This window comes from Astatotilapia calliptera, chromosome 2 (assembly GCF_964374335.1).
Source record: "Astatotilapia calliptera chromosome 2, fAstCal68.1, whole genome shotgun sequence".
Lineage (NCBI taxonomy): Eukaryota > Metazoa > Chordata > Actinopteri > Cichliformes > Cichlidae > Astatotilapia > Astatotilapia calliptera.
This window is the reverse complement of record NC_137423.1, coordinates 35446294-35472879: the sequence shown is the minus strand read 5'-3', so window position 1 is coordinate 35472879 and position 26586 is coordinate 35446294. Positions and strand designations below refer to the sequence as shown.

General features: G+C 40.8%; 2 protein-coding genes across 4 annotated transcripts in view; one reads left to right on the top strand and one right to left on the bottom strand.

Moving 5' to 3' along the window:
- Positions 1 to 16563, bottom strand: part of srpx2 (sushi-repeat containing protein X-linked 2) — an 18467-nt gene extending 1904 nt beyond the window's left edge. The window contains exons 1-9 of one of the 3 annotated variants that reach the window (XM_080308389.1): positions 16511 to 16563; positions 10523 to 10594; positions 9368 to 9559; positions 5430 to 5606; positions 4974 to 5097; positions 4766 to 4887; positions 4503 to 4682; positions 847 to 980; positions 632 to 753 (exon numbers count right to left, since the gene is read on the bottom strand). In XM_080308389.1, coding sequence (XP_080164515.1) covers positions 632 to 753; positions 847 to 980; positions 4503 to 4682; positions 4766 to 4887; positions 4974 to 5097; positions 5430 to 5606; positions 9368 to 9458 — 950 coding nt within the window. In that variant the 5' untranslated portion in view covers positions 9459 to 9559; positions 10523 to 10594; positions 16511 to 16563. Of the gene's footprint in view, positions 1 to 631; positions 754 to 846; positions 981 to 4502; positions 4683 to 4765; positions 4888 to 4973; positions 5098 to 5429; positions 5607 to 9367; positions 9560 to 10522; positions 10595 to 11150; positions 11176 to 13151; positions 13797 to 16510 lie in introns of those variants that run through there. The other 2 variants (XM_026145633.2, XM_026145652.2) reach the window with 2 other exon arrangements.
- On the top strand, positions 16453 to 26586 carry tspan6 (tetraspanin 6). Its single transcript, XM_026145600.2, has 9 exons — positions 16453 to 16582; positions 16690 to 16796; positions 20421 to 20609; positions 20691 to 20765; positions 21086 to 21178; positions 21414 to 21569; positions 21687 to 21770; positions 25786 to 25870; positions 25962 to 26586. Exons 2-8 carry the CDS (start codon positions 16710 to 16712, stop codon positions 25852 to 25854), a joined length of 753 nt encoding a protein of 250 aa, XP_026001385.1. The 5' UTR covers positions 16453 to 16582; positions 16690 to 16709; the 3' UTR covers positions 25855 to 25870; positions 25962 to 26586.

Sequence of the window (26586 nt, the reverse complement as noted above, 5' to 3'; positions counted from 1 at the left end):
GTATTGTTCAGTGCAGCTTTATACTTGTTGGCTTTCAACTCATTGCTTTCAATTACAATTAGATGTATTTCCTTCCAACTCTAAGCTATGTTGAGATAAAACATGTCCCTTTATTGATGTCTGAATTCCCCTGATGATTTGTGCTCTGCTCACTCAGTTTACCTCAGTACTCTTTAGGATTTGTGTGTCTGCAGTGAGACCTTAGGTTAGGAAGAGTTTCCAGTCTGGAAAAACTGAGGAATGCTTCTTACTCAAATTGCACAGTTGTAGGAAAGAATCTTTATCGAGGCATTTCCTAAGATGAATTATTTTTTAATGTTTATTTTTACTGCAAAATGCTCAGCTTCAAAAGCATCGCAGTGCTTCTCAGGGAAACCAAAAGCCAGATGATTATTACTGATGTTTTGTCGGGTCTGTTGAAATCCCATCGAAGTGATTATTATGCTATATTTAGAAATGTTAATCTTTGAATGGAGACTCTCTTTTTATTAGGAGACTCCTGACATTTAAAGCTTGTGAAAATAACTCTTGACTGTTAAGTGAAATGGAAATTTTATAAAGTCATTTCAGGATGGATTTTTTAAAGTCCCCATAAAAGAACCATAAAACTGTTGAACAAATAAATTATTACCTTAAACCCTCTATGACTTGAGGCTGAAGAAGACTTTCTTTAATGCGGCCAGTCTCACGAGGAGGAGAGCCCAGAAGCTCGATCACGGTTACGTGCCGGAGGGCTAATCCACAATCTGCTTTCTGAATCAGGAAAAGGGGAAACACATGATTGGGTTCTTGTTACTTATTAAACGGCTTCAGAAGCTTTACTGGGCTGATCAAGTAAAGTCTCACTTGTGTCATGATGTTCTGGAGCTGGTAGTCAGGGTCCGACATGTTGGGTGCAGACACGATCAGCAGCCTCCGCTTTTCATAGAACTGATCCAGGAGAGCTGGCGCTGTCTTTACATCGGCTTTAATCTCAATTGCTACAAACAAAAGGTCATAGTTACATCCTCCACTTATACCCCTCCACATGTACATAAGCACATACAAAAGCATTCTGTTATGTATGCAGTGCACTCCATACTGTAATAATGTATAGATTTCAGATGTATTCTCTTCTATCTCATACTTTTTGCTGCCAGCATGGAGACTTTAACCAGATCCCCCACCTCTGGCTAAAATCTCCAAAAATTTAAATTTATTAATTTTTTCGCTGAAGCGTAAAATCGCACGAGCTGTTCAAGATTAAAGCAGCGCTGTTCAGCCTTTTCAGCTCTGACCTTCTTAAGAAGAAAGTGTGTAATCATCACTCCTCATCAACGCTTTTAGACACCATCAAAAATGTCCTGCCTCTGAATATCTGTCACAACATGTTAAGGATTTTTTACTGTTTTATTTGATTATGCTTCAAATGTTATGTTATGCTTATGTTCACATATTTCACCAGACACAGCTTTCTGAAGAAACAGGAAGCTGACCCTGTGACCCTGTGACATTTACCGCAAGAGATCAGCACAGAAATACACATCCGCAGAAGTTGACTTGCATTATCTTATTCTTAGAAATTGACTTGTAGCACACACACTTTGTGACACATACACACACAGCTTACACACAGACAGCATCAGGACCTGCGTAACAGGAAATGTGATTATATTTGCGATGTAACCTATAAAAATAAACGAATACTGCAGTTCGGTGTGTCTCTCTGTCTGAGATTCACCCGTGCTGCACGTTATCAGTAACAAGTGTCTCAGTGTTGTTTACTCACCTGACTGTTTGTTAACTGTAAATCTCTGACACAACATAAATAACAAAAGGACAGAGGAAACTGTAAAGTGGAACTTTTTATTCCTCTAATAATTATCTTTGTGGGGTGCCTTCCCCTTATGTCAGGAACCACTGGACTTTACTACCTCACTGTATATAAAATATTTGCTGGTTGATGCAAAACAGCCATGATAAACAACTGTTTATTAACTACACTAATATACTAGTGCAAAAAATGCAAGTATCCTGAAAAGTTACTTTCATATAGTCATTTGATGTGAAGTGAAATCTTACAAGCTTCATTTCTTTTGTTTGAATTTTGATGATTGTTGGTTACAGCTCACAAAATCAGAAGTGCAATATCTGGCATGGGCTCAAAATGTGGTCATAAATATTTTGTACTTGTAAATCAGTTTCGTATGTGTAAAAGGAATTTGTGTGTGCGTAAAAAAGATGTGTATGTGTAAAAAAGATTTGTGTGTGGACTTAGCCAAAAAAAACCCTGCAAGTTACAAGTACGAATTTTGACCCTATTTTTCTTCCTTTCATCTGATTGGTCAATGTCATGTCAATCACAAATGTAACAATCCAATCAGAGAACAGATGGGTTTGGCTGTCGGAGGGGCGCTTTTTTGAACTGCAGGTCCTTGAAGGGTGATACAGTTTGAAGCTGGAGGATCTCTATATAAATATCCGATAGCAGCTAGGTCCCCTAACTTTCAGCAGCTGTTGAAAGGATAAAGTTGTGGTATATCAGTGGTTAGAAATACCATTATTACTTTAGGATTAGTTTAACACAAAGTCAGGGCTGACCCGGGACCATTGCTGTGAGTCACAGTGTGCAGCATAAAAGTCCTTTCACATCGGACGCAGGATGTGGTGCTAATGCTAACTGCTAACTAAAAGCAAAGGATCCAGAATTTTTTGCGCTGGCTGCTGAGCTCTGTGGGTTTTTGCAGCAGCTCTACCTGTACTAGATGCACCTGCTCCGGAGCAGGTGCATCTTTTCTATCTCTGACTTTATGTCCTCTACAAGAGTTTCTGTTTTTATTTTGCTAGTTCTTCAAATGTTCAATAAAAACATGTATGCTAATTCATAACGAAGAAAGCTTTGTGATGAAGACTGTCATTTCCAAAACACTGCCCGCCCCACCCCACGGTCCGCAGCGCTGTTGAAAAGGCTGTGGAAGTCCCTGTATTAAACACGTAGACCTGTGACACAAAAATCACCAAACTCGGACGACCACAGACTGTTTTCCTTCGTGGTGATGAAGGAAAACGCTGGGTTGGCATGTAAAAGGGCATTTATTCCCTTCAAAGACCTGCAGTTCAAAAAAAAGCGCCCCTCCGACAGCCAAACCCATCTGTTCTCTGATTGGATTGTTACATTTGTGATTGACATGACATTGACCAATCAGATGAAAGGAAGAAAAATAGGGTCAAAATTCGTCCACACACAAATCTTTTTTACACATACAAATCCTGATTTACAAGTACAAAACCGATTTACAAGTACAAAATATTTATGACCACATTTTGAGCCCATATATCTGAAATGATTTGAAGATTTCATTTTGAGTTTGAATGAATGAATTTTCAAACATTATAAATACAATATACCTCTCAATCTAGTTTAGAACACACTACCACAACACTGCTGACTCGACAGTTGTCCAGATGACGATCATGGGGAGGGTAAGCCACAGAAACTTATGGCTGAAAAGGCTGGCTGTTCACAGAGTGCTGTATCGAAGCATTTTAATGGAAAGCTGACTGGATGGGAAAAGTGTGGTAGGAAAAGATGCAAAGGCAACAGGGACGACTGCAGCCTTGAGCAGACTGACAAGAAAAGTCGATTAAAGAATTTGGGAAAGCTTTACAAGGAGTGGAATGATGCTGGTGTCAAAGTATCAGGAGCCACCACCCACAGACGTCCTCAGGGAAAGAAGCAGTCTTAATATTAAGCTACTCCTGAACCAAAGACAACATCAGAAGGCCTCTCTTCAGATGAAGGTAATTTTTGCATTTCATTGGTAAATCTAAGTCCTAGTGTCTAGAGCAGGGGTCCCTAATCCCAGTCCACGAGGGCCGGTGTCCCTGCAGGTTTTAGATGTGTCCTTGATCCATCACAGCTGATTTAATTGGATAAATTATCTTCTCAACATGTCTTGAAGTTCTCCAGAGGCCTGGTAAAGAACTAATCATGTGATTTGGGTGTGTGGACCCAGGGTGAGACCTAAAACCTGCAGGGACACCGGCCCTCGTGGACTGGGATTGGGGACCGCTGGTCTAGAGGAACAATGGACAGATAGAGAATCCCCGGTGTGTGAAGTCCAGTGTAAAGTTTCTGCAGTCTGCGATTCATCTGCCGGTGTTGGTGGTGGTTGGAGCCTCAACTGAGTACTGACTGCAGTCTTTGGCTCTTTTCCACAGCATGTCTTTCTGTCTTCCTTCTCTCACCCCAACTGGTCACAGCAGGTGGCCCCGCCCCTCACTCTGCCAGAGGTTTCTTCCTGTTAAAAGGGAGTTTTTCCTTCCCACTGTCGCCAAAGTTCCTGCTCATACGGGGTCATATGATTGTTGGGTTTTTCTCTGTATGTATTATTCTAGGGTCTACCTTACAATATAAAAATGTTTTTTTTTACTCTATTTATTATATTGTTGTGTCAGTCTGGTACATTTGCCACTGTTATACAGTCATCTTAAAGTCACCTATTTGCAGACTCAGTACTCACGAACACACTCAGCAGGATCTCCGCCCCAGCTTCGGTTGAATTGGCAGACACGACTCGACACCCCCCTCCGTTCGTATCCTCCTTCGCAGTGGTATTCACACGTTGCACCATAGTTGTTCCCATCGGAGGAGCAGCTGAGGTAACTATGCAAGGGTGGAAAGAGTTCTGGACATCTTCTCACTGAATGTAAAACAAAATCATGTAAATAAAATACAACAGTGATAACAAAATAGTAACTCAAGAAATCCGGTTTGGCAGCTTACCCTCAACACGCACTATAAACTTGCAGGCAGCTCTGTTCCTGGCCTGATCGTACACTTTATATCGGATAATGTGAAGTCCCTCTTTAAAGTCAGTGCCTGGCTCCTGGCCCACTAATATCACACTGCAGAGAGACACAGTAGCCAACAAAATGTTCAAATCCATTTAAGAATGAACAGGAAAGGGAAATAAAGGAAGTCTGTGACATACTCGAGTGACTTGTGAGCAGTGTCTGTGGCTGTCGGAGGGTCCCAGGTCACCTTGGCGGTGAGCTTTCCAGGCTCAGCGACCTTGAGTCTAGATGGAGGACACTTTATCTTTGGAGGATCAGTATCTGAAATAATGGCAATGTAGCATTAGAGAAAGGAAGCAGGCATGTTGTCAGCATTGCCCAACTGCTACAGCTATAAAGAGCAGAATTTAATTCAGAAAGCAACAAGCCACAGTTTGGATTCAGTCCAGAGAACAGACGAGGAGGAAATATGCTTGTTTTTGTGAGACTGTAAAAGGAGCCAATCCTGTGAAGGAATGAAGGATAACCACACCAGAGCAGATGGCCTGATTTAAAGTCCATGTATGGCATTAAGTTAAAAAATATAGCTGACAGAATTTCCAAACATTTGGTCGGCTTCACTTGGATCTACACACTGAGACAGTGCTGCGTACCTGAACACACCGGCTGTACTCCGCTCCATGACCCCCTGTGCTGGCAGATGCGTGATGGTTCTCCTTCAATGCGATAGCCAGTGTCACAGGTAAAGTCACACCTGGAGTCCACCATAAAGCCCTGAGTGCAGGTGTACCTGCCATGGTAAATGAGGGGCAGCATGTGGCAGCGCATCTCTGATGGGCACACAGAGAGTATGTTAAATGGCCACAGTGGTGGCTGTTCATATTAAACATGGTCAAAATTGTAACTAATGAGCTCAGTGTATGTTCAAGTAAGAACCAGACTGCTCTAAACATTTAGTTTTAGATTATTTTATTCTCTTGGGTCTATATAACATCACTGACAGCAGATATCCTTAATATGGACACGTCAGCTTCACACTTTCCACTGTAAGCACAGAAGCCCCACCCATCTGCTTTTCAAACCTTCTGTATGGGAGGGGGCAATCAAAAGAAACTTTCCTTAAAGGTTAAAATTGTTAAGCAGTCTGCTTCAGAGTATTAAAAAAAGAACAATTCATTATTTTGAACTGTGAATCATAAAAAGCCACCCCAGGAAAGTCCAAGAATTAAAAGGTTTGGCTGGTGATTTTTTATTTTTAGTGTCAACAACACTAGCAGTGTGAGCACGTGTGAAGAAAATATCTAAAAACAGGATTTGATTTAACTCTCCGAGCTGTTAAAAAGGCTCAAACTGGGAACTGCATTTTTAAGCAACTATTACTCTCAAAGAGTAAAAAAAAGTGTAATTGGGGACTATTTTCTTTTTTTTTTTAAATATTTTTATTGAGAGACAAGTGTACAGTAGTTTACAATGACAACACAATCTGTTCCCCTCACATATTTTTTAGTTTTTCTTACATGAACAGACACAATAACACACACACAGGCACATCTACACACACGCTTAAGTAAACAAACAAAACAAAACCTAATAAGAAACCCAAAACAAACACAAACCCCAAAAGGGGGAGAAAAAAAAAAAAAAAAAGGGGGGGGGGGGAAGAGACATGATATTAATCAGCTGGTAGAGCGTTTAATGACTTGCAATAGTCCACGAAGGGGCCCCAGATAGAATAAAATTCTCTGTATTTGCCCTTCGCCACAAGGCCTATCTTTTGCAATTTAAGAGATGACATCACATCTCTAAACCAAAAAGAAACTGAAGGTGGCTTTGAAGATTTCCAAAGGAGTAAGATGCAACGTCTAGCCAAAAGTGATGTAAAGGCTAATATTTTGAAGTGTGTAGGGTCGGTTAGACCAGTGTTGACTGGAAGCCCAAAAACAGCTAGAAAAGGGTCCATGCAGATTTGGGTCCCAAGAGCTTTGGAAAGAATAACTGAATACTGACTCCAGAAGCCATGGAGTCTTGGGCACAGAAAGAACATATGGCCTAGGTCACATGGGGTGGCATGACATCTCTCACACTGATCCATCACTTGTGGGTAAATCTCAGACAGACGAGACTTTGAATAGTAAACCCTGTACAACACCTTGAACTGGATGAGTTGTAACCTGGCACAGGACGTACTATAACGGACATTGGATACTGCTTTCTCCCATTGCTGATCCGAAAAAATTATTCCTAACTCCTGCTCCCAAGCCCTCCTAATTTTAGCAACGGAATGGACATTTAAATCCATAAGTTGTTTATATATTAAAGATATAATTGACTTCTTATTGGGTTTAAGGGATAAGAATTCCTCCCACGGTTGGACATTTGGGAGAAGAGGGTAGGAGGGGAAGAGAGCAGAAGTGCAATGCCGTGCCTGAAAATAACGGAATAGATTGGTAGCCGGAAGATTTGTTTCTGAACACAGGTCTAAAAAAGTTAAGAAAGTGCCATCTTTATAGAGATCCTTAAATGTATTAATACCATGACGCTTCCACTGTACATAGGTACCATCAATGAGGCCAAGAGTAAACAGATGGTTCTGCGTGATGGGCATGTGTACTGACACAGAGATGTACTTAAAATGACTCCTGAATTGTGACCAGACCCTTAGACTAGACTGTACCACGGGATTTTGGGTGAAATGAGAAGGCTTAAGTGGTAGTGGAGAGAATAATAAAGCTTCTAAGGATGAGGAAGTGCACGACAGGCGTTCCAGTTTGCACCACAGCAGGTCTTGAGATTCAAGCCAATGGGTCAATTTGTGAACATGAGAGGACCAATAGTAAAATAAAAAGTTAGGCAAGGCAAGACCACCATCAAATGTCAGTCTCTGTAATAATGATTTCCTCACCCTGGGGTGTTTCCCTCCCCACAAAAACGATGTAACTAGCTGGTCTAACTTTTTGAAAAAAGCTTTAGGTAAAAATATAGGAATACTCTGAAACAGAAATAACAATCGAGGCAAAATGTTCATCTTTACAGCATTGATCCGACCAATTAGGGACAAAGGTAGCGATTTCCATCTCTGAAAATCTGATTGAATTTGAGTCATTAAAGGGGAGAAATTGGAAGAGTATAGAGAAGACAAAGTACGAGTCATGTTAACTCCCAAATATTTAAAGCCAGCAGGGCTAAGTCTAAAAGGAATGTCAGATTGTTTAAGTGTAAAACTTAAAGAATTTATGGGGAAACATTCACTTTTAAGAAGATTTATTTTGTAACCTGACAGAGAGCCGAACTTGTTTAGTAGAGACACAATCGATGGTATGCTAGATAAGGGATCAGAAACATATAGAAGCAGGTCATCTGCATATAAAGACAATTTTAAGACAAGGCCTGACCGGGAAATACCACGAAAATGAGGAAGGGCCTTCAAAGCTACAGATAGGGGTTCAATTACAATAGCAAAAAGTAGGGGGGACAGGGGGCAACCCTGTCTCGTCCCGCGTGACAATGAGAAGTAGCCAGAGGAAACACCATTTGTATAGACACTGGCTTGGGGTGCCCTGTACAACAGTCGAATCCATGAAATGAATCTGTCCTTGAAACCAAATCTTCGCAAGACCGCAAAGAGAAAGCTCCACTCTACACGATCGAAAGCTTTCTCAGCATCAAGTGAGATAACTACTTCTGGATTAGTGGTTGAGTGTTGGGAAAGAATGACATTCAAAAGCGTGCGGACATTAAAGAACAGCTGGCGGCCTTTAATAAAGCCATTCTGTTCATCTGAAATAATAGTAGGAAGAACCTTTTCAAGGCAAATTGCTAAAATTTTAGCCAAGACTTTAACATCAACATTCAGCAGTGAAATAGGCCTATACGAGGTGCAAGACGTAGGATCCTTACCCTTCTTTAAGAGAACAGTAATTAGTGCTTGAGACAATGTAGGGGGCAATAGACCACGTTCAAAAGATTCATTATACACTGAAAGAAGTAGTGGGGCTAACTTGTCTATAAAAGTTTTTAAAAATTCAACTGAAAACCCGTCAGGTCCTGGTGCCTTACCATTGTGCATGGTCTTGATTGCATGCACAATTTCATCCAGCCTAAGAGGGGCATCTAATTGTTCAGCTATAACAGGATCGACAGTGGGCATTGTAAGACCGTTAAAAAAAGAATCCATCTCTGAGGCGTCAGCAGCAGATTCAGATTCATATAGGGAGGAATAGTACGTCTTAAACACCTCGTTTACTTCCTTTGAATCAGAGACCGAGTTGCCTGCCGCATCTTTAATTTGGGAAATTAATCGAGACGAGGCCTGACGTTTTAACTGATGGGCCAAAAGCCTTCTGGGCGGGACTATTTTCAGCAGTGGATTAACACTTACATGTGGTGCCAGTGAATAAAATTAACAACTCCAGTGCTCATGGTAATAAGGGAACATGTGAACTGAACTGATTTTATAATTCCTGGCCAGTAAGAATGAGATGAATATTTTCAAATAACAGACACTCACCGTATTTGCTGATCAATTTTCTTGGTCAGAAAAACAAAGAGTGTCACCAAACTGATCACATGTTAAGTTAAAATCTCCACATACTGCGGCAGTAAGCAGTCCCAGACCAGCGGCGATTAGCGAGGCACATAATGGAGCGTCTTCCCAGCAGCTTGTACCCTCGATCGCAGCTCATCTGGCAACGCGTTCCCAATGTGCTCCTGTAGGCTCTGCCTCGAGGGGAGTGGCAGGTCACCTCACCGTTGGTCAGACCCGGAGGATGGCACCAGTAAGGGTCTGTTTTTAAAGAGCAGCCAGAATCAGATTTGTGTGATTCCTTTAGACTCTGAGTGTTGGACTCAGTGTTCACTCATGAGAAAAGTGGGATTTCAGACTGTGCTTGTCTATATCAGTTAATCAGTCTTTATTATAGAGTTCAAAGATTCAAACTTCAGCAAGAAACCAGATGAAAAGCACCACAAAAATTATTATTAGAAAGAAGCATCTGAGCAAACCATAAGACTTCTGAAACAGTGCCCAGACAGAGGACACAAAAGTGGAAATGTTTGGCTGTGATGCACAGAATCACATTTGGAGAAAACCAAACACTGCATATCAGCATAAACAACTCATACCAAGTGTCAAACACGGTGATGGAAAGGTGATGGTGTGGGCTTGTTTTGCAGCCACAGGACCAGGACACCTAGCAGTCATTGAGTCGACCATGAGCTCCTATGTATAACAGAGTATTCTAGAGTCAAATATGAGGTCATCTGTCTGACAGACCTCAACACAATTAAAATGCTTTGTTGGGAATTTAAGAAAGCTGTGCCTAAACAAATGCCTCCAATCTTCAATGAACTGAAGCAACGTTGTGAAGAGGATTAAGCCAGACATCAAGGCAGCAAAGAATGAATAAATAAATAAATAATTACACAAGTTTTTTTTTCTAATGGCTTTAACAGCAGTGACTGACACAAAAATCAAAAAACCATTTCATCTGGATTGCATAACCCTGGATCCAAAGAAGTAAGCAGGCTATAAATATCTATATTCTCTTTATCATCTGGTTTCCTAGAAGAGTCTTTGAGCAAAAATCTAAAAGTTTACAGACTTTCTTACTAAGCTGCTTATTCTTGACACCAGATGTGTTAGCTACCGTCATATGAGCGACAGAGGCCAAATCTTTAATAGACACAGTTTGATGGTATGTTCTGACATATGGCCCAGCCCCAGTGAGTGTCTGTTGTCCATACGCACTTGTGTAGTCCAGTTGAGGAGTCGTATCTTCCTCTGTAAACTCATTTTCGTATACTGTAGTCCCAGAGCCAGCTGAAAAAACAACCAGACATGTCACATGTGTTTATGGTAGATAGACTGTCACTCAAATAGCACTTTTCTACTCTTTTTGAGCTTTCTTACTACAAGTATCATTCACACGTATTAAAAAAACCTAAGCACTTTTAACCTAACATTCACACACTCACATGGAAACATCAGGAGCAACCTAACCCCTGGACATGTATTTAAGCCAACATGTAGAAAAGCCTAGGGTTCGAACCCCAAACCTCCTGAGCATCAGCTGGGGTGAAATAATACGACTGAAGCACATATTATGTAGGTCACACAGAAGCAGGCAGACACAAACTTTTCTCACCGCGCACTCTCATTTCCACAACCTCCTTTCAGCTTCCTTTAGCACAACTCAAATAATATTCCACCTGGATTTCCAATCAGGAAATGGAAAATCCTGGGGCTCTTTGCTTTCTTGAGGTGATGCATGTAAATGGCCTTGGTTATGTTTTGAAACTTTCACTTTAACTCCACCACACATCAGGACAAACAGCATGTTTTCATTACCCACTTGGCGATTGTGTCTCTTACTCACCAGTTTCCATGTTCTAACAGTTCTTGTACTGTACTTTCTGCACAATAAATCACTGTTACTCTTCTTTCTCTGCAGTGGTGGCTCAGGCACAGTATCCTGAAAATGACTCCGTGTTTAGAGCTGAGTGCCAAACTTTCCAGTCTGTCAATCCCCCACCCCCCATCCCAGCTCTCAGTTCCTGCTCTGCTTCCTTTGCTTCAGCTCAGCATTAAACTTAGTCTCAAGCTAATAAAGTCCACTTTAAAGCATTTTATTAGTAATGATACATTTAATTTCCCTACTCTGCTCCAGATTCTTCCTAAGACAAGCAGATTAAACCCACCGTCAGTGGGTTTTTTTGTTTGTTTTATTTTTCTTATAAAGAGCCCAATGTTCCACACAATACACTTCCCCAGGCTAATATTTCCCCTCACAGAGAATTAGTCACACAGGAAATAACAGGCTAATCACTGCAGTGTTCAAATATAGAAATGGACATTACTGCAAGTGGGGTGTACTATCATGCACATGGGAATTAAAATGATATGTGAGATTATACATGGATAAAATTGAAACGGAGGTTTTCTATAGACTTAAGCTGTTTTTCCTAATAGGCAAACATAACCTTGGAGATTAGACTTCTTGTTACTCATTCAGCTTTTGTGATAATATGTATGAAAATAGTCCCCTCATAACTTGTTCTCGGACCCAAAGAGAATCCATTTTTTCTCACGTATGACAAAGAAAGGCTTGCCCGACTGGTGCTTTTACTCAAACGCTGCTTCTGATGACTAAGGGGTGCAGAATACCCAGACACTGACACACATTAGGCAGATTTTACTGCAGAGACATGCACACTGCAGGCAGAGTGAGACCATGCAGCAGAAATGAGTCAGACCACAAAGAAGCTGCTGCTCATCTGACATTTCATGTCTCTAATGACAAAGCTGAGAGACCGAGCATCATCCTTTCAATCACTCCTCATCATCGCTGGAGTTCATATGTGCTGCCGAGGGGAATCTCAGGTCATGTCATTATCTTGCAGGATTAAATGAAGGCTTTAGCACGTTTGGCCCGGAGGGGGACTCCTCAGTAATTAACTGGAGCTGAGCCGTAATTAAACTGCGTGGTCAGCAAACGGGGAAGGAACACCTGAAGAGAAATGAAGCTCAGCTCATTTTTAAAGTCATCTTATCCTGGATTTTAGCCAGTTGCATGTTGGGAGATGTTGTGGAGGCACAAATGGAGCAGGAACCTCCATTTGTACTCATCGATTCACCTAAAAAATGCAGCACATCTGGATCTAATACCAGTGGCTTTACTGCAGAGGAGGTATTTCCCAGCTGCAGGGAAGATGAGTGACTTGAACCTTGGCCAACCATCTAATATATTACATATTCATACAAATTTGTCTTAGTTGAGACTTGCAACAAAACCAATGCTTGAATTTATACTAAACTTAGACTAAATAACTTTTCCTTTAAAAGAAGATCACTGTCAGACAGATGTAGTTACTTTAGATTACTTTAGATAGCTAGATAGCTTTAGTCGAACAACTGATTGATTGAGCTAAAACAAAACAATCATTATTTTAAGTTAAAGTTATTCTTTACTTGCCAAAGATTTCATGGTTTCTCTCTCTTAATAAATATGAGAGCTTGCTGCTTCCCATTTTTTATCAGAGATGTCACTTACGCTTTGGAAATATGAGTTTTCATGGTTACTGTAGCTAAACAGAAGCAGCAGATTGCTCGTTAGTTTCAGCCTCTGTTTCAACTTCACCATCTAGTTTCTGCTAACAGAATATGCACTATCCAAAACCTTGGGAGCAAACGTTTTTGCATTGGGAACTTAAGGAGTAGTTTTACTTTGTTGATTCTGTACTTTTCCTTTGATCACAGGAAAGTACATCGTGCACTGTAATCACGTGGTACTTTGATGAAATCTAGCCCCTAACATTTGAATTGTTGTTTATTTTTGTTTTCTTGTCTCGTACACGCTAGGTTTGTCGCATGGACTCACCTGTGAAGAACAAGATGAAGACAGCAACAGAGCGGCTGAGGCGCATGTCAGAAACGCAGAGATGACACTCCTGGATGAGATCAAACTTTTTTTGTACAACTCCAAGAATCTCAGAGTCCAACACAGACCTACGAAGCTATAAAACTGAGGAAAGCTTTAAAAAAAAAAAGAGTTGTCTGAATAATCCCCACAGTCAACAACGAGCGCTCCTTTCACGCAGCAGCCTCCTCAGCTTTTGTTAAGGAAAGATTCTTCTAGTTCATCACAGAGACAAAAACCACTTGGTGGCACTAACGGGCTTCTAGTGTGTGTGTGTGTGTGTGTGTGTGTGTGTGTGTGTGTGTGTGTGTGTGTGTGTGTGTGTGTGTGTGTGTGTGTGTGTGTGTGTGTGTGTTTCCACCCATCGCTGCATTAAACATGATTAAAAATCTTTTATAAACTCCACCCTTCAACTCATGCAAGAAGTAGGCCTATACGCTAATTCACTTGCAGCAGCAGATTTTTTAGGCTGCCATCTGATATATACAATGGCACTGGAGTTATCAGCTGTTATGGATCTTTATTTCATAATCTCATAATGTTATTTCAGTGACATCACGCCTGATGGGTTTTTGTTTTTTTCGTTTTGTTTTGTTTTAATGAAACGGGCTACTTTCAAAATAAACTTACAAAATGCTCCAAATATGTCCCCCCACAATACACAACACTTACAAAGAGCTCACGGTCTAGTAGTAATTAAATGTAGCACTATTTAATGCGACGCTTTGTTTTTTTAAAAGGATCATCACATGTAATTTGTTTAGAAAATCGCACGAGGAGAGCACGATGCAAGTAGAAATTCAATTTGGAGAACGAAAAAAAGCATCAGTCTTTGTGTTTATCTTCAACTAAGCGCATATTTACAAGGCTGCTCTGACTGCTGTGACGCGTGTGTCACATCCACATCAGCAGAAGGAAGCTAATTATAAGGACTGTAAAGACCGACTGCAGGAGACAGGAAGTAGCGGTGCTACTGTCAAAATAAAAGCACGTGGACACAGCGCAGCCCTGACAAATGTGAAGCAAGCAGTGGTGTTATAGTGTGTAATAGCTTATTAATTAATAATTGAATAGCACTCTGTTCTGCAAGCCAGCAAATCTCTTCCAGTCTGCACCAGCCTGTCTGCACCTTTTTAAGCCCTTAACATTAAATGTGCAGTAAAATACTGGCTGCTGTTTGCAAACTGCAGGACCATGTCTTCAGGGGGCTGGTGATGTCATAGATTGATATACAATTTTCAGATTAATTTTTAAATTATTGATTCAAAATAAATGATTTATTGTTTCATACTGAGCTTCTAGTAAAGTGTATATTTGTTTCAATAATGCCTTAGTTATTCCAGGACGAAAACAATGAGCCATTGTCCTTCTACAACAAGGTCATACTCATGTGAACATACCTAGAAAACCAATCCAGTTTATAGGCCTCAGAAGAAAGCTGTGACTACTGAACTGTAAAATTGTAGCTGATCTCAAACCTTAACTCATAATATACCAAAGACAAAATATTCAACTTCCGGTGGTGTTTGAAATAAGATAAATGTGAGCTTTGTTGAAAAGGTTGAGCACTGCAAGGGTCGGGGAAAATAGTTGAAAAACAAACAAATTAACAAAAAACATGCTTGTCTGTAAACTTGTGGAACAGTCAGAACAGGAGAAAAATCTATATGCTAGTATTATAGTAAAACTGGGATTTCTTATTTATCAGTGAAAAATGTAAAGCAGCACCATCTCTGTAAAATCTGAACACCTGGTCTGGTCAAGTTCTTAGAGGCTGAAAAGCACTCAACAGATTCTTTAAAGACAAAAAAAGACATTTAGAATTAAGTTTATTAAAAAAATGTCCTTATTAAATCTCTGGTCCAGCCTTCAATGAGTGATCCACACTTTGTGTCAAGATTGGCTGTGTGGCAGGCAGGCAAGCAGGAGTGGTGGACTCAAAATGCAGGACTCAGACAGGGAAGTTAAACTTAAGCGCAGCTTTATTGCTGGGAAAAACCTCGTATTAACTAAACTCACCAAAAGACCAACAAAAGTCTGAACACAGGACGGAAACACTGGAAAAGAAATACTAAACTGGCGCAGGTGCTTAAACACAGAAGCAGAACACACAGCTAGCTGAGGGTACGAGGCGACAGAGAACGCAGGAAAACACAGGGCTTATATACACAGGGGAGTAATCGGGGAATGGAAAACAGGAGGGAGACACAGCTGGGAGGGTTTGGGCTAACGAGACACGGGGAGCTAGACACACTGAGATGAGGCACAACCTTTCACAATAAAACGGGAAACAGGAAACAGACACTGAACTGAACTTATACTAAACGAGAGACACAACCTAAGAACTAATCCCTCACAAAGAATAACTGAAACATAGAATAATACTAATAAACAAAGCATGACAAAAGGATCAGAATACAAACCATAATACAAAGGAATATAAGAACTGAAAATGCTGGGTCAAAATGACCCAGGACCGTGACACTTTGCAAATTTGCCTCAGACCCAAACGCTACACAGCAAGTGGATAACTCAGTTGATCAAAATCACACTATAAACCCTGCACAGCCAAAAAGCCACAATCATGAATACCACAGCAAACTGGGACAACTGCAATTCTTGGAAGTCAGAACCATTTCTTATGGGGATGGGATGTAATTAGCCAGGAATTGCTAAATTTATGAGCTTCTGGGCTCATGCTGCAGCCTGTTTTACAAAAAACAAATGGCCTTATGAGATAACAAATGATTAAGAGATTAAACATACAATCATTAGAATAACTTGGTGACAGGTCTGTTGACAGGACTCCTCCACCCCTATGTGTGGGGTCTAAACACAGAAACAAATCCTAAAAAATGGTCTATCCTGGCAAGGAAAATGAAAACTACTGCTGCACAGGCAGAATCACTCACAGGTAAACAGCCATTCACTAACTCCCAGTCCCTCACTAAGTAAAGGAAGCACCCAGCCTCTCCTCCATGCGCAGGAACAGCTGGTAACACTAAAAGCTGTGAACATTTCCCACCGCTTGCACCTCCTTATGGTTCCATCAGCTGGTATTGGTCTAGAAATGCTTGCCATACAGTATCACTCCTGTGCAGGAAGGCTAACATCAGCAGAAAACAAGAAGAAATTAATTATATTGAAAAACTGAAGCAGTAAATGACTTCACATCAAACAGTCCGAGTGGGACCCTGTGGCGGCCCAATTCTGCCCCCGGACCGCATGTTGGACACCGTTTCCCTTAAAAAAAAAAAAAAAAAAAACCCGTCGCAGCTGGGCTTTTATTTTGATAGCTGTTTGCGCGTGTGGTGTTTTACCGCTGTCGCTGTTGCGGACTTGACGCTAGTCTGTCCAGCTGAGCTGTTTATCCTCCAGGAAAGTGAGTCTGGGTAAGTGACGACACTTCCCCCTCTCTCCTCAGATCCAGAACTTTTTTCCCTTCTTCTCTCTTCGTTTCTGGACGCTGGGAAGTGAAGTTTTTTCCTCTTTTTTTCAGTTAAAAAACTAAACTCCAACATGTCGCCACCGTCTCGCCGGCTTCAGACGAAGCCAGTGATTACCTGCCTGAAGACTTTCCTCATATCCTACAGCCTGATTTTCTGGGTGAGTCGCCGGACTTGCAAAAGGGAAGGGGAGTAGGGGGCTACAGGCTAACGAAGGAGCAACAATGGGCTCCGAGCAGCGGCTTTGCCAACGAGGCTCACGACACGGTTTCTTGAAATCACTGCACAAGTTAAATTTTCTGAAAAAAATGTCCACGAGTCAGAGTAGAGATAGTTTTATGTCGACGGTAATAACCACTTGTGGAAAAAAATCCACCCAGTGTTCGCCTTTATTACCCCTGGAAGTTGCCGTTAGCCGTTAAAGTACACTAATAAAGTCACTAATGCACTTCTCAAACCTCAGTGTCACATTTTATTTTGTTTGTTTGTTTGTTTTTGTTTTTTTAACGGATATTTAATAAAGTAAATACATTACATCTTATGTCTGACTGAAACTTAATTAAACTTAATGTTTAATTAACTACGAGGAAATTAATATTGTGACCCGATCCCAGGTGACTTGTGGAAGGCTTTTAATTTGACTGCATTCCTCCCGTTTCTCCGTTAAACTGTTAAAATTGTTGACCTTGTGCCACATTACTGCTAAACATTCGGGATGCATTCATATATCTGCTTTGAGACCCATTTTTTCTTGTGAGATAACATATCGTGACTTGTGTAAACTAGAGCCAGACAAAGTGTGGGACAAGGCACCTGGTCGCCTGTATAATCGGCTATAGTGGTTATTTTGCTCATTTACCAGTCCATCAGTAGAACTAGCAAACATTTTGGGCAGTAGTCGATGCCATTAGATGTATGTTGTTGGTTTACTTTGTTTTTGTTGCCACACTCTCATCACAGTGTCCTTTGGCCTTTAGCCAGTGTAAAATTGGTGTTACACAGCAGATTGACCGTCATCACTCTGTGATCAGTTACCTTTGTTACACCCCTTGGCAGATAAATCAGTACACTGCTATTAATGTCTGATAAAAGAGTCTTGCAGTAACTCTGGGGAATAAAAACTCTCAGTTTGTGTTGCTGTTAACCTGTGCTGCCATATAGTGATCATCTCATCCTAGCATTTCATCTCATCTAGTTCTCAGTTTTTTGTTCCCCTTTTCTTTTTAATGCACAGCTGTTGTTCAAAACCTCTGCATACTTCTCAGATTAGAGGATTTGATGTACGGCTTCAACTAGTAATTTTTCTTCCACACAGTTTGCTGAAACTGTTATTTTTTTATGAGTAGATGATTAATGGTTTTGTCTGAAAATGTCAGAGATAATTTGATGATTGCAGCTCAGTTTCATATCATGATAAGATGACATTTCATTGAAGCTGGGTTTTTATATACACGTGCAACAAGAATACTACATGAGATGATTTATGGAATAAAACCCAGATTGGAGTGCAGAATAACTCTTCAGATTTCTTGTTTACTCTAAACAAAACTGTTTAAAGCTCCACAGTTAATCATTTAATTTTGTACATAGATTATTTCATTTGATCTAGTGCTAATTTGCAGCTGTGGTTGGATGGTTTTCCTTAGGGAAGTACAAATGTTTAGAAGAAAAATTCATTAATAAAAATGAAAAACTGCATTTATTTTTGGCTAGTTTATTTTGGGCCCCCCCTTTTTTTTTCTTTTTTCTTTTTTTTGGTGGGGCTAGTGAAAAAGTGCATTGGGCAACTTGTTGCCACTTCCTCTTTTTGTACCAGTGACTGTGTTTCCACCAGCCACTTCCCTTTTGAAGCAAACTTTTAAAGATGGTGATGTTTTTAGCTTCTCCAATCCAAGCCGGTTTGTTTTACACCGTGACAGCGAAGCTGAATTAGTAAGTGTTTAATTAAAGATGTGCGTGTGCAAACTGCAAGCTTAGACTCTCAGATATTTGGTTAAACTTTGCTGTAGGCTCACAGCAGTCAGCGTGTCTCCAGCAACAATAACAGCAGGGATGAGCCTACAGGGGCTCAAAGCTTACTTGTTTGTTTTGTTTGTTTGTTTGTTTTTAACTAGTGGTATATAAATTAACTGACTTTTGTGGGCCAATTTAAAAAAATAAATAAATAAAAGGGCACAAAAGTCTGATATAGTGGCCTACAGAGGATCAACTATTCTGTTTACAATGCCTCATTTTAATATAATGACCCAACTTTCAGTTAACACACTGTCTGAAGAGTTAATCAGCCAAAACAGATCAAATTGATCTTCAGTGTCTTTCCTGCATTAGAAACATGTTGGCAACTCCAAATGACAATGTAATCTGATCATAATTAAAAACATTTAAATAGGGGTTTCATAAACTTATGCATAAAATATTTTTTTTACTAATCAGATTGCCAGAAGTTACAGCAAAATGCACTGTTTATCAGCAGGGGGGGGTGATGACGTTGATCAAAAGTGGTTTTACTTTGATTTCCTGACTCAGGTTAAAACGTGTTTATCAGGAACAAGTAAATGCAACTACTTAATGTTGTTGCTTTAACTATACACAGGCTTATTTTGAAGTAGGAAAAACCCTGATCTAATTTGCACATTTTTAAAAAGCAGAGCAATTATCACCTGTTATCATCTTCAGGTAATATATCAGTGAAACCCTGCTTCCCTTTGTTATTTACAGGAGTAAAAAAACTGAATATATCTTCAAATTAGAGCTTGTGGTTTAAATTTCTGCAGTTGGGAAATAACATGTTTTATTATTTTCACAGTTTAATAACCAAAAATAAACGCAACAGTAATTTCTTGTTGCCGGACCCATTTACGCTTAAATCATGTTTCTTCACAAAACGAAACAAACAAACACAAGCTTGTCTGTGGAGGAAAACAGATGCTTACAGTTGTTCTCAGTGTTAGTCTTTGCTCTGAGCAAACAGCCCTGTGAGGCTCCTGCTTCTGCTAACACAGAGTTCAGGGCTGTGCTTTTATCTGACAATTTATTGCTGCTGCCTGGCTGAGCCGATGCCTCCCCTCAGGCTAATGACTTGTGTGGGGGAGCGTTAAAGGAAAAGCTGCTGAGATTGAGATTAAATCACAGACTGAGGCTCGAATCCCAGGCGTGTTCTTACTAAAACACGCGAGGCGGGTAGATGAATAATCCACAGCATATTAAGCGTGTATTGTGAACGGAAAGGCTGTATCCTGTTTGCCTCAGATACAATCTACCCCCTGCCTCATCTACATTTGCTCCCCTGAGATCAGTGCAGATTTAATAAAGGAAGTCGCTAAGGGAAATTGTGTTTTCTCTGGATGCAGACCGACACGGTTCTCAAGTAAAAGTGAGATTCAAGGTAGATCACCAGTCTGTCAGAGTACATACACATGCAGAATAATAGATTTAAAATGTTTTTAAGTGTCTATAATTACCAAAAAATGGTTTTATTATCATATGTGACAAAAAAGAGATCTTTATATTTTGGAAGCTGAAGTCAGTAGATATTTCCCCCCCTGGTGATCCACAGATAAATTAATTAGCTTTCTCTTTCTTTAATTAAGCTGCTCATTGTTTATGATTTTCCCTAGAGCTACATAATAAATTGAAATGAAATGATTGTGTTCCTGAATGCTAACCACACTCTTAAGTAACTGGTTGGGCTTGACCCGTATCAGTCACAGGTCCTAAAAGCCTTCCTTGCGTTTCTCTGTTGATCTTTGATTCTTGAGCTGACTCGCTCTTCTGTTGTCTCCAGGTCACAGGCGTGATCCTGCTGGCCGTTGGCGTGTGGGGGAAGGTAAGCTTGGAGACCTATTTCTCCCTGGCTGCTGAGGAGAGCACCAACGCGCCATATGTCCTCATCGGGACCGGAGCCATCATCGTTATCTTCGGACTGTTCGGCTGCTTCGCCACATGCCGTGGCAGCCCGTGGATGCTCAAACTGGTCGGTGAAAGAGCAGTAGGAAACATTCCCAGTCTCAGAAATAACCTTGCATGACTGTTTTTTGTCTTTTGTGTTTCTCAGTATGCCATGTTTTTGACCTTGGTCTTCCTGGCTGAGCTCGTGGCTGGAGTTTCAGGCTTCATCTTCAGGCATGAGGTGAGGAAATGGAAATATTTTTTGACATGAGGTGGGTTAAACTTACAGTTGGTACGCTTGAATCAAAATGAAACTGTAACATGACACTGAGGGAATGTTTGTCATTTATTTTCATGGGTGAAAGTTTCTTGAAACAGGTTAAAACAAGTTCAACATCACAAACGGTGAAGTCGTGCAATCACATGAGCGTGTGCAGCGTGTGCAGCGAAAAGATGAATACCACTATTGTGATACCCGTTATCTCTGTCAGGTTTCAGCTAGCACAACTCAAAGTCAACCCCTCTGTTATGTATGTGACGCCTTTATTTTGAACTCATCAGATCAAAGCCACACTGGACAACGGCTATAAAAACGCAGTGATAAAGTACAACGGCACGGAGAGCAAGAATCCAGTGGACACCATCCAGAGGAATGTAAGTGGGAGATTTTCCATCACCCTAGTGGCGTTGCATTTATCTGACTTTATGTTTCTCTGTACACACCAGAGGGCTCTTGTTTATATGAACATTTTAAAGGTCAACTCAACACTGAACGCACAGGAGCACTCTCCTTGAACCATGTTGCTTTCATCACTGTCTTCTCAAAGGGAGAATCCACAACATAGCTTTGTTTTCTTTCTTTTTTTTTGTTGTGACTCTTTGCTTTTAGTTGCACTGCTGCGGGGTGTATAATTACACAGACTGGAACAATACAAAGTACTTTCAAGAGAAAGGCATCCCGGTCAGCTGCTGTAAAGACAGCGATAACTGCTCACCAGAAACACTGAAGGATCTTGCCAAGGCTGAGAATGTGGTGTACACAACGGTGAGTTTGGAACAAGCAGTTCATCTCAAAGATGGTCAGCTGTATTTGTAAAAGGTTTTGGTTCAATATAACTTTGTTTAATTCTGAGGGTTTTTTTTGTTTTTTCCTGTTGTGAAGGGCTGCTTTGTGCTGGTAAGCACCACAATGGAGAACAACCTGGGAATAATTGCTGGGATTTCTTTTGGAATTGCCTTCTTTCAGGTATGTCTAATATTCTGTTATATGGAAACCGTTTGTGGCTACAAACCAAAGAAAAGCTGAACAATTGAAGCCGGATGTAGGAACCAATTAGTATTGTTTTTCTTGAAGTAATAACCAACCTATGTTAATTCAGTTAAATGTGATTTATGTAGTGCCAATTCACAGCGGTCACCCCAAGCCACTTTATATTATAACGTGAAGACCCTAAAATGTTAGAGAGAGAGCCCAACAACCAAATTATCCTATGAGCAAGGACTTGGTGACTGTGGGAAGAAAGAACGCCCAGCAAAACCACCCTCGGGGAGAGGCAACCACAGAGAGGCGAGGACAGAACACAAACTGTGGGAGAGTAGACAAAAGTTTGTGACGTGCAGTATTGGCATGTAAACACGTCAGGATTGAAAAGAGGAGTGGAGAAAAATCCTCACTGTATTAATGTGACTATGGGAATGTTTCAGGCTCACCTGATCCTGCTTTAACAAAAAGGAATGTTTTAAGCCTAAGGAATCGCAGCAGTCTGCCTCAAAGTAATAAGTATAAGAAAAGGTTTTTCATCGTCACTTTGAGACAGGATGTTTCTACTCTCTGTTCTATTAATGAAAAAGCTCAGTTTTCACCACGTTAGGATGAAAATAAAAGGACGGGCAGATCAGCTGGAGGGTTTGTCTTGATTTTTTTTTTTTTTTTTTGCTGTGACCCACCTCTACTAACCAACAAACAGGAACACAGCAGGAAATGATTTCCAACAGTGAGAGAAAATCTAGTTGAAATGTGGCAACATAAGCTTGTTTGTGTGATGTGTTCTCCAGCTGTTCTCAAGACTGCACCAAGGGGGACGTAGCATGGAGACCTAGAGCAGAGCCACAGCGGCTGTGCATCTTGGCTCTGATTCAGCAGTTATTCCCCTCATACAGTCTACATTCTGATATCAGACTCAAGTTTATTGAGCCACGTTGCCCAGTGTGCATTGCTAAAATCACTTGTACAGTGGGGCAAAAAAGTATTTAGTCAGCCACCGATTGTGCAAGTTCCCCCACTTAAAATGATGACAGAGGTCAGTAATTTGCACCAGAGGTACACTTCAACTGTGAGAGACAGAATGTGAAAAAAAAATCCATGAATCCACATGGTAGGATTTGTAAAGAATTTATTCGTAAATCAGGGTGGAAAATAAGTATTTGGTCAATAACAAAAATACAACTCAATACTTTGTAACATAACCTTTGTTGGCAATAACAGAGGTCAAACGTTTACTATAGGTCTTTACCAGGTTTGCACACACAGTAGCTGGTATTTTGGCCCATTCCTCCATGCAGATCTTCTCGAGAGCAGTGATGTTTTGGGGCTGTCGCCGAGCAACACGGACTTTCAACTCCCGCCACAGATTTTCTATGGGGTTGAGGTCTGGAGACTGGCTAGGCCACTCCAGGACTTTCAAATGCTTCTTACGGAGCCACTCCTTTGTTGCCCGGGCGCTGTGTTTTGGATCATTGTCATGTTGGAAGACCCAGCCTCGTTTCATCTTCAAAGTTCTCACTGATGGAAGGAGGTTTTGGCTCAAAATCTCACGATACATGGCCCCATTCATTCTGTCCTTAACACGGATCAGTCGTCCTGTCCCCTTGGCAGAAAAACAGCCCCATAGCATGATGTTTCCACCCCCATGCTTCACAGTAGGTATGGTGTTCTTGGGATGCAACTCAGTATTCTTCTTCCTCCAAACACGACGAGTTGAGTTTATACCAAAAAGTTCTACTCTGGTTTCATCTGACCACATGACATTCTCCCAATCCTCTGCTGTATCATCCATGTGCTCTCTGGCAAACTTCAGACGGGCCTGGACATGCACTGGCTTCAGCAGCGGAACACGTCTGGCACTGCGGGATTTGATTCCCTGCCGTTGTAGTGTGTTACTGATGGTGACCTTTGTTACTGTGGTCCCAGCTCTCTGCAGGTCATTCACCAGGTCCCCCCGTGTGGTTCTGGGATCTTTGCTCACCGTTCTCATGATCATTTTGACCCCACGGGATGAGATCTTGCGTGGAGCCCCAGATCGAGGGAGATTATCAGTGGTCTCGTATGTCTTCCATTTTCTGATGATTGCTCCCACAGTTGATTTTTTCACACCAAGCTGCTTGCCTATTGTAGATTCACTCTTCCCAGTCTGGTGCAGGTCTACAATGCTTTTCCTGGTGTCCTTCGAAAGCTCTTTGGTCTTGGCCATGGCGGAGTTTGGAGTCTGACTGTTTGAGGCTGTGGACAGGTGTCTTTTATACAGATGATGAGTTCAAACAGGTGCCATTCATACAGGTAACGAGTGGGGGACAGAAAAGCTTCTTACAGAAGACGTTACAGGTCTGTGAGAGCCAGAGATTTTCCTTGTTTGAGGTGACCAAATACTTATTTTCCACCCTGATTTACGAACAAATTCTTTACAAATCCTACCATGTGGATTCATGGATTTTTTTTTTTTTTCACATTCTGTCTCTCACAGTTGAAGTGTACCTCTGGTGCAAATTACTGACCTCTGTCATCATTTTAAGTGGGGGAACTTGCACAATCGGTGGCTGACTAAATACTTTTTTGCCCCACTGTAGGTCATTTTTGCACAAAGCAGCAACATGCCGCTCCAAAGGTGGCCACTTGAGACAAGCCCCGAAATCAAGCCAGTCACCATAGTCTCCCGTGAATCGATATTTAAAGCATTTATAAAGCCATAAAATTTGGGAATTACCCCAAATTCTTTTCATACCTCCACTTAATAATCATCTTTCACAGATGCTATATTATCGACTGGTTCTTTGTCATGCTGAAGTTTTTGTATACTTCTTTTCCACCATTGTAGCACAGGTGTGGAGAAGGATCTTCCTAGTTCTTTCAGAGTGACTCACAGTGTAGTTAATGTTTACAGTTACTTGTAGCCTGTCTGAGCATTAGTGTGGCTGCTCCATGCAAAGCTCTGACTTAGAGTAAGTGAAGGTTATAAGTGGAAAACTGTGCAACTTGTGGTTCTGCGGTATAGCCACAGTTTTCCAGTCATACGAGAAGTCAAGTCACTTTTATTTAAGTAGACTTGACCCAAGTGCTTTCCAGTTAAGACAAATGTAAAATCTTTCCAAGTCTCCAGAAACCAACACAAAACCTGAGTAAACAAACAACATTGCTACAGTAATGATGAAAGTCATTTAAATACCCAGTTTAAACAGCCCCTAAATCACATGGGTCACTATAATCACCCATGTTTTAAATTTATTTCAAACATGAGCCATAAGGAAAGAATAGTTAGAAAACATGTTTAAATTACCGTAACATTGTCTGATTATTCATCTAGTAATTTTTTTTTTTGTCACTGACCTTGGTTGTCGGGGCAGGAGTCTAAGCATAGACACCCAGACATCTTCTCCAGCTCCTCACAGAAGTGTTCTCAAACCAGCTGAGAGACAGTATCTGTCAAACATGTCCTGGGTCTGCCCCCTGGCCTCCTCCCAATTGAAAGTGCTTGAAACACCTCACATAGGAGGCGTCCCAGGAGGCATTTCTAATTCCTGTCTCTTATATCCACGATGCCCACAGCTCGTGGACATTAGTGAGAGCAGGAACGCAGATCGACGGGTAACTGAACAGCTTTGCTTTTACATTCAGCTCTCTTCTCCTCAGCAGATCAGTACAGCTGCCACGTTATCCAGCATCCATCCACACAAAAATATCAAAACCCAGGAATTAACAAAGTATAAGAAAGAGAATCATTTAAACGTTGACTTAAAAAAAAAAAAACTAAAAATGGGACAAAAGAACAGAATAATTTAATGCAGATGTCATGCGTCTTGCTAATGAATACAAGATGTAAGTAAATCTGTGAAAACACAAAAAAGGAAGTAATTGTTGCTTGTTTTGTTTTTGTTTTTTTTGTTATGTTTTGTTTTTTAAGTAATTTAAGGTTTCAGGAAGCCATAGAAAAAAAATTTTCAGATGTCAGTTTGGGCCACAGATTGAAATTTGTGTACTGTGGTTTCAGCTCATTGGGATGTTCCTGGCCTGCTGCTTGTCTCGATACATCACCAACAACCAGTATGAGATGGTCTAACAGTCACCTGCCACAGGTATGTCTTTTATGAGGGAGTTATCATAACAGCAAGTCCTACAGATTGTTCTGAGGAGGATTTGTAACGGTCTTTCTGCTTCTATTTGCAGGTCACTGATGAGCCGGTCCTGGTGTGAACTGAGTTGGGATTTTAATATTTTGTCTTTGTGTTTCTTATCATGTAATTTTAGAGATGGAAGACACTCACCGCTTTTTCTTTTATTCAATCTCACCAATGCACAAGGGAATCATGTCTGCGGAGCATCAAAAAGGGAGAATACTCGGAACTTGGTGTGACCAAAGATAAAACATTTCACAGGTCATTTGTTATTCTGGGAGTAAATTAGGGAAATTACATTTAGTGTTTATGTTGTGTATTAGTGTCACTTTTTTATTTGAGTTAATTTGACAGCAACATTTTCATTTCTTGTTTCACAGTTGCCTTGTTATAATTTTTTCGCTAGTAGTCTGTAGCTGAGCAGATGAAATGTAGACAATAATAAGCTGTTAATGTTAAACGTCTGTATCTTTATGTGTGAAGCCTTTATAAGCCCTAGAAATGGACAGGTCACCTTCCTGAAATCAAGTACAAATGATTTATAGGAGCTGTGTGGGAAAGCCAGCCCTACCAATTATGTGTGCCAACTACACCTGACTTCTTACCACAGTTTTCAGTGTTAGTGTTATTCTTGTGTGGATGCATGTGAAATACTTGAAAATAAAAGATGAAATCCA